This window comes from Rhea americana, unplaced genomic scaffold (genome assembly GCF_003343005.1).
Source record: "Rhea americana isolate MKP2758 unplaced genomic scaffold, rheAme1 scaffold_21, whole genome shotgun sequence".
Taxonomy (NCBI): Eukaryota; Metazoa; Chordata; class Aves; order Rheiformes; family Rheidae; genus Rhea; species Rhea americana.
In genome coordinates, this window is record NW_028186258.1 from 1,130,531 (window position 1) to 1,143,176 (window position 12,646).

Sequence of the window (12,646 nt, forward strand, 5' to 3'; positions counted from 1 at the left end):
AAAAAAAAAAAAAAAAGTTAAGGTTTAGGATGGCTCTTGTTGCGATTCTAGTTGCAGCAGTGTGAAATGAATCTGTGCTTGGTCAGCTGACCCAAATAACCATCTTCCAGTGTAAGACACTTCTTACCCTGCGTGCTGTGTGCCAACTGTGGCATGTTTGTTCACGTCTGCGCTTGCTCTCTGCTGGGAAGAGCTGCGGCGAGAGCCCTTGCTGCTGGGTGGCCGAGCGCCAAGGCCCTGTTCCTGGCATCCCACTAGAGGGCAGCCCGATTCCGAGGAAGGTCTCTGTCCCCCTTCTGGCAGAGTCCCTGGTGGAGCTGTCACCAGAGAGGCCACAGCCCTTGAATGCCCCCCGCCCCCCCCCCAGTCCTCTCCTGGTGGAGGGAGTGGGGGGTAAGTTTTCCTTGTCTCCATGGCAGTGACTCGGTGGGGATAGAACAGTCCTGCAAAGGAAGTTTGACAGCAGTTTCATCTCTCTAACTTGGGTTAGCTGGCTGAGGAAGCAGTGGTCTGCCTTTGTGAGCTCAGATTAACAGCAAAACCCTATGTATAGGAGTCGTCTTCCCTCCCATGGGATCCCAGGACTCCTGTTATTTCTGCTGCAGCTGGCTCTCTGGCCAAATTGCAAGCATGAGAATATTATTAAGGAGAATCCAGGTATGAAGGCCTCCAATTTGGGGAAGATACGTGTCTCAAAACCTTCCAGCTCTGCAAGTGCCTGCAAAAGAAAGGGACCTGATAAGTTGTTGTTGTTTTTACAGCCCTCAGTTGGACAGGTGGCTCGTGTGGATGTCAGCAGTAAAGTGGAAGTGGTGTGGGCTGATAATTCCAAGACCATCATTCTGCCTCAGGTGAGGTCCTGTTTCCAGCTTATGGTATCCCTGTCACTCATTTCTGAGTGACAAGTCATGTTTTTAAATTCTGAGTGCATAGAGATTCACTGTATAAGGGAGTCTTGCTGTATTTACAGCTGCCTTTCCATGTGATAGGGTGACTTCCACTTCTGTTAGCACATTAAAATCCTTGCTTTTGTCAGGAGGAACTAATTGGTCTTCACTGCTGTTGAATTTTAAAAAAATAAAAATAAATAAAAATAACTGCTGCCAGGAAGGTATGGGCAGACTATTGCTCCCTTCGCTTACTGCGTTGCATACAGCTCAGATCACAACTCTGTTCCTGGCCTCCAGAGCCTGCTGCTTTGCAGAAGGGTTTTCAAAGCTCAGTGATCCTCAATTCTGACTTGAGCCCAGGCTCACTGCATTGCACAACTAAGTCACCACTAAAAAAAAAGTGGATTGTTCAGTCTTGCTTACGAAATGACACTGCAATGTTTTACCTGGCTAAAGAAACTCCCCCAAAAGCTGGACCAGAGACACAAAATGTGACCTTGGCAAACCTAGGAGTCAGACCATAATCTCTTGCTGAAGTGGGGAGGGAAAGAAGTTGAATATAAGCTTAAAAATTTAGGTGTAGTCACACTGCTAGTCCACTTAGTCCCATTCTTTTGCTTTCTGTATTGTTCAGTTTTTAGGGGGTTTGTTGTACTGTCTTTTAATGTTCCTTACTGCTCTGCATACGCTTTAATCCTGTGTCTCTTCTCCCTGTTGCCTCAAATTAAGGCAGACAGCCCAAAGACAAAAGAAAACCTTCTCTAGGGTCCCGTCTCCATCAGTGTGGCAGAGAACACTATCGCCTCTGCTACAGAAATGCATTTGTGTGTGGAAGTATTTGATCAAGATTTCTTTTTAAACCAAGCAGCTCTGCATTAATTACAGTAGAATAGTCAATGCTTGCACTATGGCAATGGGCTGGGGTGTTACAAAGCAGGCTGCTGTCTCCCTTCCCCCTGTTGTCACATGTGCTTGGATCACGGGCACAATCAGAGGTCTGATGTGCGCTCCACAAAGGGCTGTTCTCACACTGCGGCGCTGGGGCTCTGCAGCAGCTCCTGCTGTGTCACGCCAGTCCCTTCGATTGTGCTTGTCTGCGTAATTATGGGAGTTGGGGAAATGTCAGGAGCACGAATTATCGGTTGGTAAAACTGTGATTTATCAATGCCTGCTCATGTGCCCAGAGATGAGCTGTCTGGGTGCTTTTTCTCAGCTCTAAAAATAAAGATGGTATAACTGGCTAATTAACTTTCCAATTCAGATTTGGATTAGCTTTGAGGACAGTGAGTTTTGATGGCTTTTCCTGCCTGCAGTCACTTGTGTTGAACCCAGCTAACCCCTGCTGGCTGACTGTCTCTGGGTGGCACAGGACTGGCTGAACAGTGCTGGTTCAATTCAAGGCTTTGACAACAGAACCGAGTGCCCACGTACTTTAGCCTCTGGGGTCAATATCATATCTTGCAAGATTATGAGGATTCTTGGGTCATCATTCAAGCATTAGAAGCCTGTGGATAAAATGCTCCATCTTGTAACTTTCCTAATGCAGCCTTGCGAAGTTGTTTTTGCTCCCCTGCTCCTGTGATGGAGCTTATAGTTGCAGTGAGTACATTCGTATACCTCTGCAAGGGGACCTCAGGAGAGATGATGCCATGTGCAAGAGTGTGATTATAAAAGATGGGACTAGATGGAATGTGGGCAGGTTCAACTTTCAGGAAGTGAAAGGGAGGAGAACATTTTATGTAAGTGTGTGCTTAGCAGCTTGAGTTAGGTTTCATTGTCCCAGCTGAATTTTAAGCAACAGTGATGTAGAACAGCTAAAAAAGCATAGCAGAGCTCTGGCAATTACTGTGCCACATGAAGAGAGCTGGTGTATAAATGTTTTTCTGCTCCAGCATTGTCTCTGTGGAATTAGAGAGCATGGACACAGCCAAATCGGGGTTCCACGCCAATGCTGGTGCAGAAGTGAGACTAGAAATACTAACTCAACACATAACACGTAATATCTTCTGAATTAGCTCTGCATTCAGAAAACCCTCTGATATCTGTGTAGCTGAGGGCACATGCATACTTTCCTTGGTCAGCTGGATTCCAGCCACTGGGAATGCTACAGCCCACCTAGAACTGCCCTAGTTATCCCACAGTGCCCTACTTTGAAAGGTGGAGGATGGGGCTTCATAAGTGCATTATTTGGATCAGACACAATCTATTGGGTAGAGATGGAAGGGGACTGAAACAGCCCAACAAATTTTAGCTGGTAGCTCCCTTTTCATGGGAAGGACTGGCTTGCCTGCATTTACAAACAACAAAAAGTCTGTGCTTCAGTCATAAATAGATTGGTGTCTTTTCTGTCTTTGGTCTCCTTTAGCACTTATACAACATTGAATCGGAGATTGAGGAGTCAGACTATGATTCTGTCGATGGCAGTACCAGTGGGGCATCCTCTGAGTGGGAGGATGAAAGCGACAGCTGGGAGACAGACAATGGCCTCATGGAAGATGACCACCCAAAAATTGAGGATTTGGAGCCAGAGGAGCCAGCAGCAGAAGAGGTGAAAAAAGTAGAAGAACAAGTCCAGGGAGCTGTGGCTATGGCAGTTGCAGATCTTGCTGCAGAGAAAGCTGGTAAGGACGGAGCCCCAAAGAGCTTCCGGGAGCTAAAAGAGGCCATCAAGATCCTGGAAAGCCTAAAAAATATGACTGTGGAGCAGCTGCTGACTGGCTCTCCCACCTCCCCAACTGTGGAGCTGGAAAAACCCACTCGGGAAAAGAAGTTCTTGGATGACATTAAAAAGCTACAGGAAAATCTAAAGAAAACATTGGATAATGTGGCTATTGCAGAGGAGGAAAAGATGGAAGCCATGGTGGAGACGGAGAAGAAGGAAGAAAAAGCAGAGGCCCAGACACCAGTGAGGTCGGAGTGGCCCAGTGAGACACCAGTGCTCTGTCAGCAGAGTGGGGGCAAGCCTGGGGTCACCTTTACCAGTGCCAAGGGAGAGGTCTTCTCTGTGCTGGAGTATGCTCCAGGTGAGTGTCTGGGTCAGGCTAGTCTGGTAAACTGTCTCCTTCATAGCTGTCCTGCAGTGTTTCTCCTTCTCCAAAGCCTTTACTTGTAAGCCTTTTGGACTGGGTGTCCAGTCATCTTTCCAGTCCTTATCTCAGTCATTAGCTGGGGAGAAGAAATTCAAGACAACTTTTCTATAGCATAGTTTGTTCTGGGACCTAAACTGGCTTTTTAGGAGGCATTTCTAAACACAGCTCTATTTCTCAAGCCACAGAAGCAGGTTTCCCTTTTGTCTACTTTGTAAACAGCTTTGAAGGGCTTCTGAGATCAGTCACTTTCCATTGCAGATACTTTCTTTAAAGCTACAGGGTTTGCTCAGGCTTTTCTGCAGGGATGAGTTGGTTGAGAAGCTAAACAGGAACAGCTGGCGTTCTTGTGCTGCATGTCCTTGGTAGGTGAGTGTCCTTGTTCACTTGTGCCAATGTTAATCAGCCAAAAATAAAAAAGGAGCATCTGCTTGTGTGGAACATTGGTGACAGCAGAGCCCAAGGTGCTTGCAAGCCAGCCATCCAGGCCAGACCTGAGAGGGAAAGGTGGCCAAACTGTTCTGAACCTGCAGGTGTGTATAAATAGAAATAGGAGCTGCACTCAGGTTTTGTAGAGAAAGGGTCATCGCTCTGTGATGCGTCATTGTCTCAGGTGTGGGACAGAGCGCCTTGTGCGGTACAGGGGGCAATGTAGCGTGGAGCCATGAGAACAGAAGATGCAGGTTGTGGCTGCTGTACAACATGGAGGAAAAGCAGTCCCTAGGCTGTCTCCCGGCTTAGCGCCAGAGCAAGTTTAATTGGTGTGGGTTGACGCAGGAGCTGGGATCGCTTGAGGAGCTGTGGTGCTTTCTGTTGCTACAAGAGTCAGGGGTCTTCAAGATACTTCTGAAGCTTCTCTTGCTGGTATTCCCCATTTCTTTTCTTCCCAATTATGCATTTAATAACTTGTGGAAAAATTTGCATTCTGAAAGCCTGTGGCAGTTGCCAAGGGCAGGCTTCAATCCCTTTCTGCTCCTTGCCTTGCAGATACCCATGCCTTCAAGAAAATGGAGTTCCAGCCCCCAGAAGCAAAGAAGTTCTTTAGCACCGTGCGGAAAGAGATGGCTCTCTTGGCCACCTCACTGCCTGATGGCATCATGGTCAAAACCTTTGAGGACCGAATGGCAAGTGTCTGTATTCAAGTGCTTGTGTGCTGGTGCTGGACTCTGCAGACTAGTGGCTTGCTGTAGATTTCCCTGCTTAGCCTTTATCCCTTGCACTGGAGCGGCATGAACATGTGCAGCCTGTTAAATAAGGCTCTAATTATCATAAATGGCTGCTCTCGCATTCCTCAGACTGGGGCAGCAAACAACACAGATCTCCTCATGGCAAGGAGCCTCTTTCAGGGGTTTGGCCCATTGGGCTGCATGTCCTGCTGAGCAGAAAAGGCAGGTGGGCAACCAGCAAGATACGGTGTAACTAAGAGGCAGAGTGGTGGGGGTTGACCATCCTGTGAAGCCTTCCTTCAGACCCACTGGCTGGGTCTGCTATGGGGCCATAGTAGAAATGCAACTTCTAAGCAAAAATGTCTTAAGATTTGTTGCCTGAGCTGACTCGTTGCAGGTCTGCAGTGAGGGCCGAGTTAATCGTACCCCCCACACCGTCCTTTCTCTGCAAATTCAACTCTGCCGTGATAAGAGGGCATTCATAGTGCCTAGGAGTTTATATTGCTTCTCTCTACAGGATCTCTTCTCAGCACTTATAAAAGGGCCCACACGCACACCCTATGAAGATGGCCTCTTTCTCTTCGATATCCAGCTCCCCAACATCTACCCTGCTGTCCCACCTCTCTTCCGCTACCTCTCCCAGTGCAGTGGGAGACTGAATCCCAACCTATACGACAATGGCAAAGTGTGCGTCAGCCTCCTGGGGACGTGGATAGGCAAGGTAATGCTGTCTTCATTCCTCTGCAGGAAATGGTTGTCATGCCTGGCCAGCTTTCAGAACAAGGCACTTGCTGCCAGGCCAAAAGTCCAGGGTGACTTCTGGTGTCGGATTGTGCTTGAACTGGGAGGAGGCCTTGGTTTTGGGCTCTGTTTCAGATATCTGGAGTAGATAACTAGCATATTTTGGCTCCCTGTGGGATTGTGTTTGGCCATTGCCTGTCCTATCGTGATGAAGAAGCCTGTAGTTAGACCAGCCAGGCTGTGTCATGATTGGACAGAGCTGAGAGGGAGCAGAGATGCCAACACAAATATGGGATGTTCTGCCATAGTTTAGGTCCTCATCACCCAGACTTTTGGATGAGGGCTGTATTGTGGCAAAAAGCCCAGTGGCTGGTGAAATGGTGTCCGTCTTAGGTAGACGGATTAGGGTAGCTCTGGGGGAATTGGAGCTGATGTCTGATGCAATAGGTTTACAGTGTTGCTGCAATAGGTTTACAGTGTTGAAGGCTCAAGTCGGGTGATGAGCACTGGGCTGGACTAGCAGAAGGCAACAGAGTTGGATTGGTGCAACAGGTACACTACCATGTCATATTCCTTCTGTGAACTGCAAGACCTTAGTGATAGGGGTGCAGAGAGGGACCTGACTCCCATCTGTGTCTGCTCAGCCTAGAGATCAGGGCCTGCCTTTGTCCAGCACTCAACACACCCAGCCACCGACCCACCCAGAGCAAACTGGTGCTGCTGCAGCCTTTTGTGACTCATTTGTATATGTGTTTCAGGGGACAGAAAGGTGGACTAGTAAATCCAGTCTCCTTCAAGTACTCATCTCCATCCAAGGTAAATGCTCCTGCAGAGCCTGCAGGACAGGAAGAGCTGGGGGAAAGAAGAGGGGATGCAGGCCTAAATGTGTGGTGGGGGGCAGGGGTGTTTGGGATCTACAAGCCCCTGTGCACAAGGTGGTGCTCTCACCTTGCTGGATAAGGCAGCATCCTTTCCTTATCTCTCCAAGTCAATAGTCCAAGCAGGTGTAAGCTTTTCTCATGCCCTGATTCTTGGCTTCATCCCAGGTCTCTGACACAATACTTTCCCTTCTTCTCACTGCAGCAGTTAACCACAGAGCTGTTTTGCTTGTTATTCTGAGCTGACAAAGGTGAACCACTGTATCCTCAGCCAGTTTCCAGAGTTAGGAAGTTGAAGTTGCTGCTAAACCAGGCTTCCTTCATGGGGCTGTTTTTATCCTGAGTCAGCTCCCTATTTTACATTGGGTATAATTTTTGCACACAATACTGGTGCTTACACTGCTTCCAAAGCTGAATAATTAGAAGTGTGTCTAGACCTGCCCCAGGGCTTCAAACCTCAGGGTTTTGCTCTGCCACAATCTAGTTTGAGAGCAGGCAAGTTAAATGAAGTATTTTCCCCAAGGCCACCTTTCTATCCAGGCAGCCTGGGAATGTGACTTGGGAAACTTTTGACACAGACCAAGGACTTCTGCCTGGTGTCATCAGACCACTCCTGGCGCTCTGAAGTCTCACAGCCTACCTGTATCGTTCTTTTGAGAGCCATGATAAATGCCTTTTCTCATTTTCAAAGCTGAGGATCCAAATTTAGAAGGTGAAATACTGAGTGCTTTACTGGAGCACCTTGGTGGTAGTGACAAATCTCTCCCCCTCCTGCTGCCTGGCCCCTGAGACCCATGATCTCATCTCTGCCAACACTAATGCAGTTTACGGCAGGCTGCCAGCAGCCTAGCAGCATTGGTGCTGTTGCAACATACATGTAACTACATGAAGCTAGAAGCTGGCAGGAGAAAGCTTGATGGGGTGACTTGTCACCAGATTAGCTGTGTCTTGTTACTGCTCTGTCTGAGGGTATGTGCTGGGAAAAGCAGTAGGATCAGATCCAAACCAGTTACCTTGTGTTTGCGCTTCTGATTAAGAGGGGAGGAGGAAAAAAGTTATGTTTAAGGAGGAGAAAGCTTTGGATATGTTTAGTTTGTATCTATTTGTCATTTTCTGATGGCTGCTTTGCCAGAAGGGGAGGAAAGAAAGCTGCAAAACTTTTCTTGCTACAAAACCTTTCTGCTTCCCTCCCTCTTAGCTTCCTGTGCTCTGTGTGCACTCTGCATCATGCTGGTGGAAGCCTGTGCTTGCCAGCCAAGGATCATGAATGCCAGTGCCCTTAGCAGGGCTTAAAAGAAACCCAGCCCCTAGCAGACCCATTCACACAAGCGCTCTCCATGTGATATCAGTCTAGAGCATCTTACAGATTCCCGTTTGTCCAGCCTGGCCTCTACTAACTGCTTGAAGTCAAAGCACAGCTTCCCTGCAACATGATCTCCTGCAGTGCCTTGCCTGTGCTGCTTCCTGCCAGCCTTGGGCTATTTGCATCAGCATAGTTGAAGGTGAAGCTGGTGTGATCTCTCAGACAGTGCCACGACCTTTGAACCTCAAACATGTTGGCAAAAATCAAGGCCCAGCAGTTCCCACTGTGGATGGTGATTCACAGCAAAGTTCCTCCTCTAACCTGTTGCTTTCCTTTTCTTCTGGCAGGTCTTATCCTAGTGAACGAGCCTTATTACAACGAGGCGGGGTTTGACAGTGACCGTGGCCTTCAGGAGGGCTATGAGAACAGCCGCTGCTACAATGAAATGACCCTGATCCGGGTGGTGCAGTCAATGATGCAGCTGCTGCGCAGGCCAGTGGAAGTCTTTGAGCACGAAATCCGCGAGCATTTTCGCTGCAACGGTTGGCGCCTGGTGTCCCGCATTGAGTCCTGGCTGGAGACGAACGAGCTGGTAGAGCGGAGCCACGAACAGGCAAACGGGGCAGATTCCACCTCCCTCCTTTCAGCTTGCGGCACCCTGTCTGAGAGCCCAGGAGACAATGCGGAGTTACTGGGGGAGTACGGCAGCTCTTCGGAGCAAGGGGCGGCAGCCGAGTTTTCCGACTCAGCGCTCGATGGGAAGGAGGAGCTGGATGAGTCAGAGTTCACAACCTCGACACCCGGCGCCAGTGATCTCCACCAGTACTCAGACTCGGAGAGCACAGGCCAAGCCAGGGAGGTAGACCTGGCCAGAGACCGAACGGACGAGGGGAAGGCTGCCCAGGACTCTGCCTTGCAGCCTAGTGTGAAACCAAAGAAAAGGAGGAAGAGCTACAGGAGTTTCCTTCCAGAGAAGAGTGGTTACCCCGACATTGGGTTCCCTCTCTTCCCTTTGTCCAAGGGGTTCATTAAAAGCATCCGTGGTGTCTTGCAGCAGTACCGGGCTGCCTTAGTAGGGGCCAATATCCCAGAGTGGACAGAGGACAAATAAACCATCAGGTTAGGGACAGGCAGGTGCAGGGGAGAAGGGAAAGCAGCAGAAAGGAATTGGCAAATGCTGTTACCAGTAAACTGGCTTCTCCTTCCAGCTTTTCTTCCTCAGCTTGGTTTGTTCCAAAGAAGTTGGTAGGCCTGATTGCTCCTCCAAGGAAAGGTTGTCTAAGCATGAATAACTCTTTGCCCCCAGCCCTTCTTCCTTCCCCCCGTCCTATGTACGTGCTCCTCTTGCGAGTTTGATTCTGCAATGGTAAGATTTGAGACCTGCACAGAAACAGTCTTGCAGCCACATTCCCTCTGCACTTTCATCTTGGGGCACCTTTCCACACATAGACTCTTCCCACCCAGCGCTACACTCAACAGTTTGTTATGTTGGGGTTCAGGCCAGGAGAAGTGATTGGTGTAGTATCTACAGATGAAGGGCAATGCCCTCCTGATATTTCTTTTTTTTTTTTTTTCCTGCATTACCATGGGTTTTATAAAGTCTACCCCAGCTAATATGTACTTAGACATGGGATTGTGTTTGCATTGAAGTTGTCTTCACCATACAGAGTTGCCGTAGTCTTAGTTGTTCACCGATAGCTACAAGGTTCTTTGATCAGGATTTGATGCACAGAACCAGAGCTCTGTGCTGGTACTTGTTCAGCCCTGGTAGTGCTGCAGGGTTTCCACCTAGTTCTGTGTCTTCTGGTCTTTCTTCTGGAAGCAATTCTAGGCATCCCCACTTCTTATTCTCCAAAGTAAGGCAAATTTCCCTTTCCCTGCCATGCATGCCTGTCTTCTAGAAGTACATGGGATTCAGGGTTCTGCCCTTGGTATTTGCTTAGGTATCTGAATCTTTCATTCCCAGCCATCCTGGCTGTCACACAGCACTGCAGGTACCCCTGGATCTCAGTCTCACCTGGGTGATCTTGCGTGTGTTATAGATCTAGCAGCTAGTCTGGATGGTGAACTTGGTATGGCTGCTGCTTCTCCACGATTTGGCTGTAGATGAATATTCTGGAGCTGTTTGAGCCAGGGTTGCTGAAGGGAAAGGATCTGTTGTGTTGTGACTAAGTCCTATTGTAGCAGCAACATTTTGTGACCATTTCTGTGCTGTTACTCAGCCAGTAACTGGAGCACATCAGACGCTGGTGTGGACTGTTATCAATTCCTTCCCTTGCATGCCGTTTCCTATGATGGCTCGAATCCCCTGTGACAGGTAGCGCTGTGGATACAGCACATAACATCCTTAATCTCGACTGCGGTGCTGTGATGCCACTATAGGAAATGGCTGGCAAGATCAGCCCATGTTTCAGCAGCAAGGAAGCTGTCTGAGATGGTGACCTTGAGCACTTTGAAGCAGTGACTTATCAGAGCCAGTGTCTCCTAGTCAGGACACCTTGCTGAAGCCTCTTTTTCTGTGTGTGCATGCACTTACTGTCACTTCTGGAGCTGAGAGATCATACTCCAGCACTGCTGCATTTGCCCAGTGCTTAGGCGTTGGAGAAGCACCCACTCGGCACCCATGTGGAGCACAGTCTGTGTCACAGGGAGAGTCGGTTTGTCCTTCCAGCCGGCACAGGGAAGCTGGTGATGCCAGGCTTTGCTGGAGAGGAATCAGGCTGATAATTCAGCTCTACCAGAAGTAAGGATGGAGACAAAACTCCTCTTTACTCTAGCTCAGCAGTGCCTGTGTTCCCCTCCCTTCACCCAGGTCTCCTCATTATGAAACTGAGAGCAGCAGCAGTCTAATCCCACTGTGTTTACAAAGTGTTTTCTGCTACTTGAAGGGCCAGGATCTGAACTCACTGGCCTAAATCCCTCCTCCTCCACCCAGGTCTCTGCGCCTGGTATCTTCAGCTGCCCTGCCATGCTCTAGAGCCAGCTTGCCTGCACACAAGCCCTAGTGCGTGACCGACTGCTGCCAGGATTTCACAGGGTTCATGCTGCTCCCAGCGCTCTGGAGGAAGCAGGACTTGGCTGTGAACGAAGACCGGGCCCGCAGAGCTCTTGAAGCGTTGGCCTGCGGGTGGATCACCTGCACAGCAGCTCGGGCCCTGCTCCAGCGCCCCGGGAGCCCTCCGTGTCTGGCAAGCAGGCGGTCCGGGCCGCGTGGCAAGCCCCGATCTGGGGTGCTGAGAGATGCTTGGAGCCGCGGGCAGCATGAATTGAACATGTAGCTCATGGCTTCTCCCTGGCTGTCGCTGATGCTCAGTGAATGAATCGCTTTGTGAGTGAGAAAGGGGCTCCAAAAAGAAAGGACTGAGCGGGCAGGAGTGTGTGGCGGCTGTTTCAGGGCAAGGGAAGGGAAAGGCAGTTGGAGAGGCTTGTTCCACGAATGATTAAACCTCTTACTGGACATCATCACAGCGGGTGACCTGTAGGCGCTGAATTCCTCTGCCCGCTGGGCTTCCCCCGACGGGCTGCCGTGTCCTTCCGCCCCCTCCAAGCGTGGGGAGGGAGACGGCACGGGCCGCTCTTGGCGTGAGGGGGGAGAAATCCCGCTAGGGCCAGTGCGTGGCTGGGTGGGGAGGTGGAGGTGGTGCTGTTTCCTGCTTCCCCCACCTGTTACTCTCTGCAGTTCTCTCATCTCACAGGAAAGCGGTGGGCAAGGGCTGGCGCTGGCAGCAAGGCAGCAGGGGAAGGTCAGGCTGCCAACCCGGCGGGGAGGAGGGCAGGGACCCGGCGCTGCCGCCGGGAGCCCCTCGCGCCGGCTCTGCCCGGCAGTTCCTCCCCTTCACCCATGAAGTTTTTGTTTCCTCTGATCGTAACCAAGAGCTTTTGCACAGGTTCCTGGGGCTTCCTACTGAGGAGATGTTTATTGGCCTTCTGGAAGGGGACGTGCTGTTCCCTGGCTGCCGCTACCTATAGCATCGCTCGCTCTCCGTAGCTGGCTGTCCCAAACCGAAGCGTGCACAGAGGTTTACAAATTTTCTAAGCTTTTGATAATGTGAAGCTCCTGGGTGATGAGGTTGGTGGTGAGCACACTGCAGCTATGTAATTTTTTGTGTATGTATGTAATATTTAAGGATAACAAAATTTAAAAGGCTAAAACCTTAAAAAAAATTAAAAACACACAAAAAAAAAAAGCCAAAGCATGATGCATATTGTTAGCCTTAAAACTGGCTACATGACTGTGTGATGTATAAATAAGAACAGCCTGTAACTGTTTTAAGTGCTGGGGATGGGGAAGAAGCGTAACAAAATCAGTTTGTAGCCTTGATTCTGTACAGTATTTAAATGAAAAAAAAAAAGACCTGACTATTGAGGCCATGCTTAGAGGTGTGTTGTTCACGTGCAGATGTGGATGCTTGGTTGCTTACAATATATGTATAAAGTGCTGTGTGACCATTAAAACTTTTTTTACCTGCAGAATTTTTTTTTGTTTGGCTAACCAAGGTGTAATAAAGGAGGGAAGATGACTTGCCATTAAATTTTGCCTCTGTGAGTAGTTCTGACTGTTGTCTTTTTTTTTTTTTTTTTT

At 49.3% G+C, this 12,646-nt stretch overlaps 1 protein-coding gene across 1 annotated transcript in view; it reads left to right on the top strand.

Annotated features, from left to right (window-relative positions):
• Positions 1 to 12,613, top strand: part of UBE2O (ubiquitin conjugating enzyme E2 O) — a 68,084-nt gene extending 55,471 nt beyond the window's left edge. The window contains exons 13-18 of the mRNA XM_085304449.1: positions 762 to 851; positions 3,256 to 3,913; positions 4,964 to 5,100; positions 5,660 to 5,863; positions 6,642 to 6,699; positions 8,412 to 12,613. Coding sequence (XP_085160575.1) covers positions 762 to 851; positions 3,256 to 3,913; positions 4,964 to 5,100; positions 5,660 to 5,863; positions 6,642 to 6,699; positions 8,412 to 9,175 — 1,911 coding nt within the window. The 3' untranslated portion in view covers positions 9,176 to 12,613. The remainder of the gene's footprint in view (positions 1 to 761; positions 852 to 3,255; positions 3,914 to 4,963; positions 5,101 to 5,659; positions 5,864 to 6,641; positions 6,700 to 8,411) is intronic.
• Positions 12,614 to 12,646: the final 33 nt, after the last annotated feature.